General features: G+C 39.6%; 1 protein-coding gene across 4 annotated transcripts in view; it reads left to right on the forward strand.

Annotated features, from left to right (window-relative positions):
• Positions 1 to 858: 858 nt before the first annotated feature.
• LOC118226925 (utrophin-like) overlaps positions 859 to 16,754 on the forward strand; it is a 118,224-nt gene continuing 102,328 nt past the window's right edge. For all 4 annotated transcript variants that reach the window (XR_004765137.1, XM_035416963.1, XM_035417081.1 and 1 more), the window contains exon 1: positions 859 to 1,539. Coding sequence is in view for 3 of the 4 variants with exons in the window: in XM_035416963.1 (XP_035272854.1) it covers positions 1,372 to 1,539 (168 nt within the window). In the remaining variant the exon portion in view is untranslated. The remainder of the gene's footprint in view (positions 1,540 to 16,754) is intronic.

Consider the following 16,754-nt stretch of genomic DNA (forward strand, 5'->3'; position numbering starts at 1 on the left):
ATGAAATTAAGTGTTGCAAAGTTGAGTAAGTGCACCTAGCCCAGTGTTACTTTCACAAACTGAAAAAATATATGCTTTCTTAAATTATCATGCAAGCTGAAATTACAATGTACAACTGAAAATAAAATTTCATAAGGTGGTGTGTTTGTAGATTTAATGTGGGTGAATCCACTTCAGAAAAAATGCAATTAAACTGCTAAAATGTCATGAAAATCAAATTAGGCATGAAATGGGAATAAATTATACACCACAGCAACATATTCATAGAATTAAAAACACAATTAGCTATGTTAATGAAAATGCCCATCCTTGTAATCTTTTATAAACCCAAAGAAACCAGTTTGTGTTATTCAATGTACTGCCTTAGTCCTTCATAAAGTCAATAAAACCTAATAACATATGCATTTGGGGGGAAAACATTTCCCACCCCTTAGTTGAAAGAGTTTCCTGTTCCATATTTATAAGTTATCCACTGAATGAAATAGAAAAAATCCCTTTGTTAACATGGACAGTTAACATTGGGAGCCTGTGACGGTGTAAACCAGTGATATACGGTTGTGTTTTCAGTCAATAGCCGGAGGACTGCACTATTTATTTTCCTTTTTATTTTCTTTCTCAGTATCTCAGTCAGGCTCTCCTGTCCCTATACCTCTTCCTCCCATTTAAAGATCATTCTTTTTATTCCCTCTTACATAGCTTCTTTTTCATAGCTTCTTTTTCTGTCATTGTTCTGTTCTTCTCCTCTTTTTCACACACTCTCTCTCACTCGTTTGCTCTCTCTGTCTCTCTCCCCCTCCCTCCCTCTCTTTCTCTGACTCTCTTTCGCTCTGTCACTCTCTCTCCGACTTGCAACTGGCTCCTTCCTTCTTATTCTGCAAATGTATGAGAGAAGCAGAAGTGCTCTCTCTCTCACCCTCCCTCCCTCTTATTCTCCTTGCCTCTTCCTTCATCCTGCACTAGCTAGAGAAATCAGAGACTTCAGAGCTGTCCAGGAGTACTCCGGGAGTCCTCCTGCCCTGGGACTGCGTCTCCTGTCTCCCCACCAGCCTACACTTTAATGGCCTTGACCTGCCTGAAGAGGGGGAGCCGACACACTCTACACTCCACAGCCACAGAGAGCTCCGCATTTGGGGAGATAGCTGCTGTTTGTCCTCCAGCCATCCCTCTTCTGCCTCTCCTCTCCTCTCCTGTAGACTCCTCACTCACTCCTCGGTCTCTGTGTCCATGCTCGTCTGAGCATCCCCTCCTCTCCCTGCCTCGTGGTGACCTCTGACCTCAGAAGGAGAGGGCAGAGCAGGAAGCTCCACAGGGGGCAGGCAGACAGGAGTGCACTTAGATGGAAGAGTGAGTTGCCGGGGGATCAGTTTGGTTATGAGTGCCCGTTCCGGGGTTATGATGCAGATCCTTAGCAGCCTGCAGAAGTCAGGCAGGCTGAAGATGATGACTGTGGTCAGGACCTCCCTCCGGAAGGTAGTGGTCTTCTTACATCGTCTGCAAAGGATGGCCATCTCCTCCCCTCGCTACCACAAACTGTACAAGGTGAGTGCCCTGCAACTATTTTACTGACCTCAAAGTAATCTCTGTTTTTCACATGTAATGAAATGAATTAAGGTTAGTGCAGAGCGAGTAGTTTTGTAATCATTTATTGTGCACTAGAATCTTCACAATTATGAATCCTTTCTGCTGGATTCTCTTTTAAACGTGATTTTATACTTTTGAATGACAGAATGGCCAAACAAGTTTTTTAAAAAACTTGTTTTTAAAATGTGATTTTGGAAAGTTTAACTACCAAAAATACATATTTCTGGTAGTTTCCTTTTATCGGTGCATGTGAGATCTCTGAAACATTCTTCTGAAAGATTCCTCACATGATTCTAATTTTTTCTGAGTTTGGCTTTTAGTTTGATATATGGTTTGAAGTACATTACATTGCTATGTCTGCATAGTAACCAAGAACAATAAGGATGGAATAATTGCAAATAGTCCTTAGGCTATTATGAATATGGCAATACTTCATTGGATATTTTTTCATTAGCAGTAGTCAGGCATGAGAGGGAAGTGCCTTGTTTTCTGGACAGGTTTTTGTGAGGGTGGGGTGTGTCCTGTGTTTGTTTTAGTGAGGGTGGGCTGTGTCCATTCCGTAGCATAGGTTTGTCTCTGTGCAGTAATTTTCCCTAAACAGCCATTTCCCTTCCCTAATGGGAACTCTTGAATTTAAATTATCTTTAGAAATTATGTTTATACCAGGGAGTGCTTAACAATTAAATGGGATTGCATTAACCCCCTTTTCCCCATTCTGTTTAAAATGATTGTTATTAGACACCAGTGTCCAACATAAACGGCCATTGAGGGTCATTAGAACTTAAAGAAAAAGTTGTTATTAAAATGAATTGTTTGAAACTGGCAAGCAAATGTCAATTAGAAAATGGACAGTTGGTGTTAGTGTGACTACTATGGGTCAAATGCACTCATTTTGGGATTCAGAATGTAAGTTGCAGTGGCTAGATATATTATTTGAAAATGCATAAAGTTATGATATGTGTTTATTTTACTGAACTAAGTTTCCTATGTTTAATGCTTAAACAGGCACACCAAGAAAAAACAATTTTAAATTATATCTCTCAGTGAGGGTTGCCATTTTGTCAAAGCACACTGCAATTCTTTTCAGAGTTAAGCAGATTACTGAATTTAACATTCTGAGTTTAGACCAGGTGCCTACTTGTAGCACTGTGGGGATCACCAGCAGAAGTCTGTTCACTTTTCATTTGTTCAGTCTCGGTGGAAAATGTCATTCACTGTCAGATCAATTATAACTCTGACTGAATAGGCATTCACTCTTCATTAATTTAAAACTCCCTTGACAGCCGCATTCTCTTGTCACATCTTTAAATCGTCCTGGATGGAGGCCACCAGCCCACTACCACTTCACTCATTTAATTATCCCTGCCCCATTCACTTGTCACACATTTCAATTTCACATCGTGTATCATGCCTTGATGGCCCTATAAGTTGCATTTGACAGTGTCTACTTTTGTTAAATATGTTGGAGAATAGCATTAGCCTTTTGACCAATTAATTATTCCAGGATAGCAACTCTCACTCTTTACTCTATTTATTCTTCTTGGGCAGCATCATTCACTCTTCATTCAATTAACCCTTCCTGGATGGCATTTTTTTTTTAATTCACTCAATTAACCCTTCCTGCGTAGCTTCATTCACTCAGTATTTACTTATCTCTGTACTGGAATGTAAACAATATCAATACAGCTTGAGTATACTTGCTTGCACTTTCATACTGGATCTGACCTGTATGTGTGAGTGAATCTTTTAATTAGGTTTCAGGACTGTCATTCCTCACAGCTGAGAGTGGGGATGTCATGCATGATGGATAGAGAGTTTAGAAGGTGTATAAAAATACAATTTTACTTTTTAAATCCATGGTCTTGTTTCTATTTCTCAGCATGTTTTACAGTTTAGCTATGCCAAGTTTGCCGATTACATCTATAGACATAGCTCTCTCTCTCTGGTGTTAGCAACAATGTCAATAATGTTTCTCTGTTCCATTCTGGGATAGCACAATAAAGAGAGGAGTGGTTATGTGAATGCATTTGTGATTTAACATTCAATCACAGTTGCCTCCAGTGCTATGACTGTTATTCCTTCCTCTGAAATGGACCACAGGCTTTTCACAGTCGGTGACAGACGCTTTTAATTTCAAAACTCTCGGCTAACCTTTGCTTCTGTGAGACATATGCTATGAATGGCGGCCATCTGTTGTGCTAATTCTCCTGTTAGGGTGTATGCTGATGTGAAGCCTGACACGGATGGACAGGTAGCATGCTGAATGCAATTTTAAAAATGTGAAACTGATAAACATCAATGAAAAACATAACATAAACCACCTCCAAAAATATTGGCATTGTTGATAAAGATGAAAAAAAAAAAACCTAAAACTGTAGTGACATCATGATTGACATTTTGGATGAGCCAAAGTAATTTTGGCTGGGCCCTTAATTGCAGAAATTAGATGAACTGTCAAGCACACAATAGTAACCTGATAAAATCTTTTTAAAAAATTTTAAAGGTAGAGGACATTTTTTATTTTCGGTCTTTAATGTGCATTAAATATTGATGAAACAAATTGGAAAGTAATAAAAGTTTAAAAATATTTTCTCCCCACATTCATTTAGGATGGGCCAGTGGTGAAAGTGGGTGGTCTCAGGCCCGTTTGGCTCATCCACATCACCACGCCTGGTATAAAATAAACAACACAGGCTATGTTATATACACAAAATATGGCGATGTCAGTTAGATGTCAAAATTATGAGCTCCCCTGTTTTCAGTCCTTTGTGCACCATCTCTTCACAAGGATAACACTACTTGTTATTTGTAGTAGTTTAGGGGATTTATTTTAATTCATTCTTAATTTTGTTTACCTTAACAAAAGCCCCTGGACACAGAAACAACTACTGGTGTGTACAGCCAAAAAGCTCCACTTTGGTCTTAACTGATATTGAATTGGAACCCCACATTCTAATACATTTAGGCCAAAAAATGGCATCCCTTACCAGGAAAGACAAACCTGGCAGCAGGTGGATCATTCAGCAGTTCAATGTTCCAAAGCATACTAAGTAGTGGTTAACTGACTGCAAATGTATTGTTTTGTAATGGCCACCTCCACATTTGAAGCTGATCAAAATTTGTGGCCATGAATAGATGAACAGTCAACAAAAACAGGCTGGTTGAAGGATCCTTGAATATTCTGTATATACATTTGCCAGATGCTCCTATCTAGAGTGATTTACATAAGGACATACATACAGGTTTAGGCAATAAAAACTGCTGGTGCAAAGTCATCAAGATCGCAACTAACAGTAATAGTCAATATATAATCTTACAACATGAAGTTAGATGCTATAGTTGTTGGAAGAGGGAAATAGAAAATGAAGTATTATTAGGAAGAAAATGGGTTTCGGAAAAATAGTTTCAGATTTAGCACATGTATAGCTAGTAAACTCATGGCAAATGTTCAGCATTAGGTGAGCAAAGGTGCAATTTACATGGGTGCACTTACATGGGTACACTTTCAGGCAGTGATTCTGGTTGTAGGGTGGAGCTCATTCCTCTTTGAACAGGTCCTGGAGAGCAGAGGATGTAACTAGAGGTAGGCAGGGAACCTCAGGTTTTGTGAGAAAGTTTATGAGAAAGTTATTTGTCCATGCACACCAAAGCTGGTTTACGTGTTGCGAAGGATGCCTATGTATGTTAAAAAGAACATTGTACTTGTGGCGAAATGTTGTGGTGGATTATTTAGGTTACGGTGTTCTCTTGTGAAAGGACAGTGCAATTTATTTTATGGACATGGAATTATTACTTGAAATAATTTATTTACTGTAATAATTTTAATGTTGTTTTCCCATATTTTGAGCATAAATCCATACAGTTCATTACCTGTGCTATTCTCTACTGCTTTGTTTATTCATTTTATCAATGCCAATAATGCCAATAATTTAGTAAATAACTGTATATTTGAAATGTCTGTACTTTTAACTATGCAGAATAGCCTATATTGTGAAATGCAGTGAAAAACATTTTCTTTATGCAAAATTGCAAGTGGTCAAACAGCAAATGCATATTTGAGTAGTTACAAATGTGTGTCTTAGAAACCAAAACAAGATTTATTTTAATAAGTTGTAGGGTATGTTATCATTGCTTCTTTTTTTTTTTTTTTTTTTTTTTTACAATAGTGAGGGGGATGGGGACATTGAGACATAGTGATGGTGTTGAGTTTGGTGGTATCGGACTGATAGCATTGTTTGCGCCTTTTGTAACTGTGATTAATGACTCTTTTCTGCCAGGGTCTGCAACTCTCACAGGTCCACATAAGACACCTGGTCTCACCCATGTGATGTGTCGCATAAATATGTGGGAAACTTCTGTTTTTGTTTTTTTCTTTGCTCATCATTTTATCTATTTTGAACCCCAAGGGAAATATAAACTGGTATGTGATTGGTTAAGACTTTACAGCAGTGTCTAAATAAGCAACCCATGAATGTAGACTGCCTAAATCCTTCTTCTATACAATAAGTTTTCTTTTTAAAATGTATTTTACATTATATTATTCATAACACACCATTATACCTGAAAAGTAATACAGTTCTTATGCTACCCATTAAAGGAGGATTTTGTACTGGTCATTTGGAGACAGTGTTTCTTGTGTGAGTAACTTTGCATCTACATTTTAATCAACCAGCAGTGTGAATGTTTGGTGGCCTGCCAATCAGAAGTGAACTTGACTTGACTATCCATGCAGAACAGACACGCCGCATCAGATTTCTAACTCCTGTGCTTTGAAATGGCATCCTTTCTGAATTACAAGGACCTTTTTTCTATTTATAAATAATAATGTTTTTCTTGTGGCTTAATGGGCACTTTGTACGCAAGAAAGAAATGATTGCACTGGGTCTTTAACTACATGCGAATTGAGTTGCTGCAAGAGCAGCATTGATTTTATTGTGTTTTGGACACAACAGGTTGTCTTTGTTATATTGATCTTAATGAATCTTTTTTGTTTCTTTGTGATCCTTTAAGTAGTGAGATCAATGGCATTGTTGCAGACATGAATGGTATTAATGATAGTGAATGGTTCACCCCAAATATATTTCCGGGAATGTACAAAAATCTGAAACACAAGCTATACTGTTAAAATAATGTTTGTGACACATAGCTTCAAGAGTGATATAGGGTGTCAATCATGCTTGGATTCCAAAAGACATTTTTTTTTAACTTAGATCCAGAATTAAATCAATTCTAGTGCACTGAGCCATGGTAGCTGCCATTAGAAATTCAGATCAGTCTTAAATATTGTAACAAAGTGAAAATTCCAGCAACCATTGTTTGGTAACTGCAGATATGTCCAGATGAATTCAGTGCTTATTGGGGACCTTTATTTCCTATTGAATTACCGGCTAGGCAATCCAGGGTATTGGCTGTTTTTTCTTTTGTTTATACCTTTAAAATGAACAACATGCATACTAAATGGACAACTTGCATACTAAAACCCCACCACTAACTAAAATGTCTGCTGCTGAATCTTGAATTGAACTTAATAATTACCCAACCAGTAAACAAAAGTGCTCTCATTTTTACCTATCACCTATCCTCCCAAACGAACACACAGAACAGACAGGTTCAGGGTCATGTGGAATGGAGGGCTGCTGCTATAATATACATATTACATATTTTCACGCACACAACTAACTGAAATGTTTGATGTTATTTAACATTTTTAATTCAAACCCAGTGAGGGTATGTTTTTTCATGTCTTTGCTTCACTTTGCCAAAACAAAATCAAGTCTTACAATAAATGATGTTTCAAAAAACAACTCCAAAATTTGCATATTAATGAGTATTGCATTTGTTTTTATTACTTCATTGAGTGCTTTAAAATGAGCACATTAGCCAGCAATTAATGCCTGGTTATCTTATTTCCTGATGCTTTTGTTTCAGAGAGGTAGATGAAAGGGTTGCAAAGGCTCTGCCATTTTGAGCAGTTGACCTGATACTGTGAGCTCTGCCATCCATCTCAATCACATCACTTGTATTATTTATATTATAGTTTTCATTGCGGGTGTAGAAAGTGTCTTTTGTTTGTATTTTAGTCCCCATTTGCTCGCTTCTGCTGTTGTATTGTATTCCTATATCATGACGTTGATTATGTTTACATTATGAAGACACCCATATAAAAAAGACACAATGTTTTATCAGCGTTCAAAAAATTTTGATAATTATTTTCTGCCTATAACGAATGTGGAAAAAGAACACCATGAGTGAAATCATTTAAGAGGAAAGAGATTTCATGAATGAAGGTCTCTAATGAAGCACACACTGTGTGCGTCTAACCTATTCAATCATTAGCTTTCACCACAGATCAAATGGTTACATTTACAGCAACCGTGTTATCCATTTCAAGCTCCAATTATAAGTGAATGTTCATTTAAATGATCATTTCTGAAGTAAACTACAGCAGCAGCCCTCACTAAAAGGTTTAAAAGGTCTTTAAAAGAAAAAAGTTCTGGAGTGGCAGAATGGATAATGGATAATGCAGATTGGTGCTCCAGTCAAGAGACTAAAAGGGGGCAAAAAAGTTTTTAGTGAAGTACTTTATCTTTCAAAACCTTTATTTAACCAGGAAAACCTCATTGAGATTAAAAATCTTTTTTTTCAAGAGTGTCCTGGACAAGACAGGCAGTAGCACATATAACATGGTTGCAGATGGACAGTATAAAAACAAAATTATAGACAATGAAGATTTTTGATGATGTACTGTAGGGGAGAGCGAGGCAAAACCTTATGGGGGTAAAATATAACAGACTTTTTAGGTAGATGCATCAAGCTTGAACGACGTATTTCAGGTTAAACATGCAGAATTACCATCTCTTTGTCTCCAATGAATGGTCTGAGAGTTCAATTAATATTTCAGAAGATATTGCCAAAGTCTTTTTTGGCTATATGCAAGTGAATTTTTTTTTACTGGAAGTGTTTTTCAGCTACTGTATTGTGTGTGTATGTCAAGGAATCCAAATGTATGTAATTGTAAACAGTCATTTAGTGACTAACAGATAGTTTTGATATTGCATACTGGCATGCTGGGATTGCTAGCCAGGCAAAAGTGCAGACACCCCTCCGTGGGGTTAAACCAAATGGGGTTGTTAGCCTGTTGTCCGTTGACTATTAATTAACCAATTGATTGGATTTTTTTTACTAAGACTGGATCTTCGCACATTTGTTTAACTCAACTTCAACTTTAGGCAATGTGTTGACATGTGACATTGACTGATACAGCTGTTTGGATCAAACAGACATTAGATTTAGATGTAATAGATTTTTACCAACATAAAAAAAATGTATTAAAGACTGTTTGTATATTACAACATGGAATTGTATTATGAACTGCCTTACTTTGTGTTAACTTTTAAAGCTATTAAGACTGTTAGGTGAACCCCGTGCCATGTTAGTTTTTGCCCCTCGGGGTTAAATGTAACATTTCACACTCAGTACTTATGGCTAGATTACTATTTGTATTAAAAAATTATTCATCTATCCCCAATAGTTTCAGAATTGTGCCAAATATGAAAACATTTCATTATCTCCCAGCTCTCCCCTATTTATTGTCTCAAATTTTCCTAAATATCAGAAAATCCAGTTGACAACAATGCTTCATCACAGCACAGACACATGAGAGGAAATAAATGTTCAATTAAGCTAAACCTATTGAACTACCGCACACTCTCCTGTCTCTCTTACTCTCTCACTCTCTCTCTCTCTCTCACACACACACACTTCATAGAAACAGTATAATCTAAATTGTTGAGTAAACAACCCTGTGTAGAAGGACCATTGTGATAAGGCACTCTTTATTACCTGCTGCATGGAGAGAATTCACAAGATATCAGTATGGTGCTTTCTCTGAAACAAAGCAGCAAGCTCTGTGATATATACTCTGCATTTTACATCAAAATTGTATAACTAGCACATTCTACATTGTTCCAGCTGTGTGCATATTATTCTTGTTCCTGCTGAATCAGCGCTTAAGCAAAACATCTTTATATTATGTCAGAGCAAAACAACTTTATCAAACTGTTGAAGAACAAACAGACACACACAAACACACACAATTACTTAAACATGATTTTTTAACTGTACACACTCTTCCACACACACACACACACACACACACACAAACATTTTCATCATCATCATCTTCATCATAGGCGAACACAAGATTGTCCTCCTTTGGGATCCTTGTGTCTTCAGGTGGGAAAAAAGGCAGACCCTGGACCCACATATTCTGGTGCAGTGTGTGCAGGGGTGAGAAGTTGTGGTGGTGATTGTTAGGGCCTTCTTGGTGGAATCTCTCTCTTCTCTGAGCAGAGGGCATTGTCATAAAGTGCGACCCTCTACAAACAACATACAGGTCTCCCTATCTTTTACTGTGTTCTCCCAGGTGGTAAGGTCTATTTGGCACTTTCTGATATTGATATCACCTTGATATTGTCCTTGTCCTGCTTTCTTTGACCTCCTGGGGCCTGTCAGCCAGCATGAAGCTTGAAGTATAGGACCTGTTTTGGCAGGCAGGAGTCAGGCATGTGGATGATGTGGCCAGTCTATTCAAGCTGCTGTTGGGAGATGGTTGCTGTGATGGAGCAAATGTTGGTCTCCTCCAGGATGCTGGGGCTGGTGCACCTGGTAACACTACTGCTTTTTATACCAGGTTTTTAGTCTTGGTCTGAAGGCCATGATTTTTGAAGACAATTTTTCTCAGTCTTGAGAAGGCTCTGCTGAGGCGACTGAGCTGGTGGTGTATTTCACAATGAATGCCAGCTTTGGAGGAAAGGAGGATTCTGACTCCCTGAGGTAGATGTTTACATGTGAGGTGGAGGATAAATGCAATGAAACCAGAAATCAGGGTGGGTGTAATGATCCAACCTTGCTTGACTCCAGTGTCCACCCTAAATGGTTCCATTTCTTCCCCACTGCTACTGAATACTGTGGCTGACATGCAGTAGTCTTAGTATTCAGATGTACTTATCAGGGCAGCCGATTTTACTCACCCAGAGGGTGAACCACCCAGAGGCCCCGACGATTAACAGAATAGCAGCATTTAGTGAGGACTATAAAGGCCATGTACATCGTTGATTTTGTTCCCAGCATTTTTGTTAGAGTTGTGAAGCAGTGATGGCCATGGTGCACCTATTCGGGTGAAATCCACCCTGCTATTCAGGAAGGTTTTTTTCTGAAAGGGGAAGAGTCTGTTAGCTAGAACCCAAGCTACAATTTTCCCAGTATTGGAGAGGAGGGAGAGGCCACACTAGTTCCCACTGTCTGCCTTGACTCCCTTCTTAAAGATGTAGAGATTTAGGGCATCCCTAAGTTGTGCTGGGATTTCCTCCTTGTCCCTTATCTTGAGGAGCAAGGTATGGATGTGGGTAAAGAGATCTGGCCCACCTGCCTTCAGGACCTCAGCTGGGATTCCATCAGGCCCCACAGCCTTGTTGCTCCTTAGCTTCCCAGAGATATCTTATACTTCTCTTCTCTGGGTGGTTCTCTCATGTTCTCCTTTATGGGCCACTGAGGAAGTCTATCAAGAGCCTCCAACTCAGTTGTGGTGTCTCTGTTCAGAAGCTCCTCAAAGTGCTCTTTTCATCAGGACTGACCATCCTTGAGCAGTGTTTGCTCATCTTTGGAGTGAAGGGGGCTTAGGCCACGATGGCTGGGTCCGTACACCATTCTTGTGGAGTCAAAGAAGCCCCTGGTGTACCCAGAGTCTGCGAGTTTCTGGAGCTACAGCGCCTTCCTTGTACACAACTTCATGTCCTTCACCTGATGCAGGGTAGCTGCCTTCACTTAGGCATGGGCAGTTCTCTTAGCCTCACCCTTGATGTCATTCTGACAGATAGTAAAGGTTTGCCGCTTGCTATCAATGACCTGCTGGAGTCATTCCCATTGAACAAGTCTTTGTGTTTCTTGGTTTTGAAGCTGAGGGTGCTTATGCAGGTGTCAATAATGTTGAACTTAAGCATGCCCCTGTGTGTTTCAATATTGTCTGGATATTTTTTGGACAAAATACACACATATACACACACACACACACACCTGCACACACGCACACACACACTCATTCACACAGAAAAAGAAAATGTGGTGGAATATCAATACTGCATCATAGGTTCATTTTTCACTAGCTTTGGTGGAGTGGTGTCATGAAGGTTTGTAAGGACTAATGAAATGAGATATATAAAACCTGAAAGTGCAGCACCCTGTCAGTCCACATCCTCTCCTGTCATCAACTAAGGTACCAAGGTACATAATGAAGGCCCAATCAGTGAGAGGTTTCATAAAGATGATGATGCAACCACAGGATAGGAGGGTTGTGGCTTCAGAACACCTACCTTAGCCTGCCACCTAAAATCACACTCTCAGGCAAAATCCATGTTCAATAATAGGCTTACACTGATCATTCATGCAGCAAAACAATATTGTAACACAGATATACTTGCATCAGTTGTATCTTTTTCTACTCTCTTCTGTTCTCTTTTGATCTACAGCTTTTGATCATTTTGAACTACATTTATTTTGACGTTATATACATTTATTTAACTCATAATGATTTAAAAGGGTTTCTCTAACCTAATCAAATGATTTAAACCAGCATATTTGCAAATTAATTGTAATTATTGGTTTGTTGACAGGGTGGGCATCTGTGTACAAAAATGTGTTGCCAAAACACTGTCACTGGCTGTTTGGTGCCTGTGTTCTAGTTGATTGTCTTACCTCTGTGATATGCATTCCCTTCACTCCAGCTACAGTACCTCACCCCGATGACCTTGTAATTCATTCTGCATAAGAGTAACTTCTAACTAAATACATATATATTATAAAGTAATAGTGTCACAAGATGGAAATTGTAACATAATTTGAGATGCAGAAAAACAATTTTCTTGTAAAAAAAACAGATACAAATAAATGCATTTGACACCCCACTGTAGACCTTTAAATATCAGTGGGAATGGAAAGCTTCATCTGGAAAAGTAATTACCTTGGGCATTCTTGGGTCAGTTTGGGAGGGGGGGGGGCAGTATGGGAGCAGGGGGTAGGGGGTGAATGCGTTTGTTCTAGTTAGAGCCATGGTCCTCTGCAGCTCTTTATGCCCCTGAGATGAGTTGAAGTTTAAATAATTAGCAGCATTTAATTAGGAGCTGGGGAGGCACTTTGAGGACATGCAACTGCCTTTGGCCATCTTTCCCCATCCCCCTGCTGCGATCCCTGTTTCTGCACACTATTCAAGTAATAGGATTGTTTTAATATTTCGTTACAAGACTTCATTGTAAAATGTCAAAATGTGCATGCACTGAATGCATTATGAAAATACATAAGCTATTGACATTTCTATTCAATATGTGATTGTTTGTATAAACAGACCCTGAATTCTATGCACAAGATAAAAAAAGGAAGTGTAAATAATTGATGTGTTATTATCACTGTCACATTCTGAAATATGCTAACATTTCAAGATTTTTGTATTTGGATTTTTGTGACCAGTCATGTACAGAATATGCATGTATTACTTTTTCATTGGTGGGAATAACGGATACAGCTTACATTATGTATTCTTACATATCATTCCCAATGTGCCATTAAAGCAGTGTGTATGTGACAAATTACTCCAATCCTGTAGTCTAAGCACATTTTAACTGTATCTTATGTAGTTTTATTCTCCCTCATTTTGGAGAATAAATTCTCATTCAAGTGCCAGTAAATTGCTAAGACATACTCCTTCCATTTGAGAGGAACTAAACTACCACGCCTATCCGTCAAAAGCCAGCTGCAGCACTGCTTGATTCCCTCTTTGCGGTGATTCAAGCAAATAATACACCATAATGCCTGTGGTGTGGTTTGTAGGGTTGTGTGCATATGTGTATGTGTGCACATGTGTATGTGACTGTGTGAGTATATGTGTATAGGCATATACTGCATGACTAAACATATCTGACTGTGGAAGTGTCAGTCACATGTGACAGAGTATGTGTTCTCCTATGCCTTTTGGAGGTAGCGCATTTTCATTGAGAGTATTCTCAAGCAAAACATTGTTTACTGCTCAGTTTCCTCAAATGTTCTTAAAGAACCCTGTCTGTTAAGACTTGCAGGGCTTAATATGTTGTAAATTCCCTCAACTATGGAAATATGTTGTAAAAACCACACAAAAGATTTCAGTTATTTAAAAAAACCGAAGCCTTTCATAGAAACTTTGAACAATGGCGATTGCAATTATTTTATAACAATGAAGACATGAGTATAGGTTGCTCATCGAATATATAGTCTAGGATTATGCTTCTTTGGCAATATGATGAAAATATGACCATCAAGTGTATTTCCACAGTACGTTTCAGTGAAATCAGTATGCCAGGCATGGAGAAATTAGACTTGATGCAGAAAGTGTGCTGCGATTCGCACACACTCTTTGCACATTCCGAGCCAGACAATGGCTTATGTATCATCTATCTGCTATGTGTACACTCCACTTCTGCTGTAATTCCAGCCTTAGTCTTTTTCTTTCTTTAGGTTTAGAGCGTTCAAGAATTTGTGCATGAGGTTCAGAAGTCAAAGAAAAGTATGACATAAAATGCTACGCTCTATCACAACTGTATGAATACAAGCAAGCCATTTGTCCTGCTGGGTGGTTCGCTTGCTGTCAGTAGTGCACATAAGCTGTTGCTCAGCCCTACAGATGAGTCATACTTCGTCTTTTCTATTTTATAGTTATGGCTAGAAGTTCAAAAATCTGTCAGCGTGTGTTCCCTGGGATGACAGCTCAGTGCGAATATGCCATTTTATTTTAATTGAGCACACTTGCTGGACTCCTGGGAGCTAGAAAATACATGCAGGGCCAGAATTTTGTGCTTGGAAAGTTGCTGCTGCTCAAAGGAAAATGGAGATCAATCATGGGAAATATGAGCAGTAACTACAAGTATCTACAAATATTTTGCTCTTTACTTCAACGAGGAGGGTAATCTATCCATCCATGCATCCATTATCTATACCCGCTTATCCTGAGCAGGGTTGTGAGGTGCTGGAGCCTATCCCAGTATGCATTGGGCAAGAGGCAGGAATACACCCTGGACAGGCTGCCAGTCTATCACAGGGCACTCACACCATTCAGTCACCATTCATTCACACCCTCCTACCTATGGGCAATTTAGGGTCACCAATTAGCCTACCTGTGGGAGGAAACCCATGGACACAGGGAGGGTTTCCTCCGAGAACATGCAAACTCTGGCCAGATTCAAACCTAGGACCTTCTTGCTGTGAAAAATTGATTTTTCTAAAGACTAATGCACGTATTCAGATGATTCAGAATGCTGCTGCCCGACTCATCTACAACCTTCCCAAATTCTCCCACGTCACTCCTCTGCTGCGATCACTCCACTGGCTACCAGTCGCCGCCAGGATCCGGTTCAAAGCCCTGACCCTTGCCTAGACTGCTGCCAACAGGACAGCCCCCATCTACTTGCAGGACATGACTCGGTTCTATGTGCTCGACCACTCCGCTCTGCGGCAGCAGGGCGGCTTTTAACCCCTCCCACCCGCCCAAAGGGATCACAGAGCTTCTCCACCCTAGCTCCCCAGTGGTGGAACGAACTCCCCGTCTCTCGCCGAACCTCCCCCTCACTACCCATCTTCCGCCGTGGCCTGAAGACTCATCTCTTCAGACTATACCTAGACTAACCACCACCACACTGTATATTTCACTCTTGTATATAAACCCCCCCCCCCCCCCTTTTCATGTCACTTGTTACATGTTGCCCCATCCCAGCACTTTTTGGTAATTTGTATTTGTCCTAATACTGTAGCTTATTCTTCTGCCTAGTTGGCTTTGCAGAGGTTAGGTCAGAATAGTGTTCACTGTGAACTGTGTTCTTGGCTAGAAATAGCTGTACAAAATAAGTATTGTACCTTACTGAACCTGTGTTCAGCAGTTGTCCATGACCATGAAATGCACTTTTTGTGCGTCGCTTTGGATAAAAGCGTCTGCCAAGTAAATGTAATGTAATGTAATGTATTCAACAAGCTTCTCAGAGTCCTGTTCTAGGATCAGGTATTCCCTATTCATATGCAAATCTTATTCACCATAACCTACAGGCAAACTGATCCTAGTTTGGCACCCCTACTCTTACACATATTATGAAAACAGGACCAGGTCAAAAAGGCAGTCCAAAGTAACATGGGTGTCACTTAAAGACTAAAGGGACAAATGAAAAATGAGAACAAACTAGAGAACATACTGTACTGGTTGGTAGATAAGGGACACTCAAAAAATGACTGAACATTGAATGGTAATACTAAAAAGCAGAAAGCATGACACAATTTCATGACACGTTTCAGGTTGTTTCTGATTAAGCCAGGACTCAAGAGCAACTTTAGAGTAGAAGAAAAATATATTTCTTGTGTTTTACAACCAGCATGCTTGGCGAGCAAGCACCAGATATGCTACCAAGGTCTAGGAAGGTGGTGCTGGAATACAGGTGGGAACTATTTTTAACATTCTGATCCTTATCAGAGTTCAATCCCCTCGCCACTGACAGTTAGAGACCTGCCACCGTGAGATCTTTGGGGAACACACAAGGCTGAGCTGTTAGCAGCTCAGGAGAAACTGCAGAGCTCCGCTCATTACAGCTTGGCTGTTTTGGCTCACGATTGTTTTCAGGCAAGTGGGCATGCGTGCCTCAGATAAATGACCAAATCCCTCTTACACTAAAGGAGAAAGACAACAGAAGCAAGATGGATAAAATGTTTCATAAACGTGTAATTCTGCTACGTTGTACAATTCTTAATATAAGGTTGATTTTCCTAAGTATGTTAACTCCTAATGGCTTTGACACATTCTCACTACCCTATATAAGTAATCAAAAGCTATTTAATCTATCCATCCACCATTTCTGATTCTGAATGAAAGAATGACAGGCATAAATGTTCAGTCTGAGATTGGGGGTGACACATGGTAAATGGACTGCATTTATATAGCGCTTTTATCCAAAGCGCTTTACAATTGATGCCTCTCATTCGCCAGAGCAGTTGGGGGTTAGGGGTTAGGTGTCTTGCTCAAGGACACTTCGACATGCCCAGGGCGGGGTTTGAACCGGCAACCCTCCGACTGCCAGACAAGCGGTCTTACCTCCTGAGCTATGTCGCCCACA

This window comes from Anguilla anguilla, chromosome 1 (genome assembly GCF_013347855.1).
Source record: "Anguilla anguilla isolate fAngAng1 chromosome 1, fAngAng1.pri, whole genome shotgun sequence".
Lineage (NCBI taxonomy): Eukaryota > Metazoa > Chordata > Actinopteri > Anguilliformes > Anguillidae > Anguilla > Anguilla anguilla.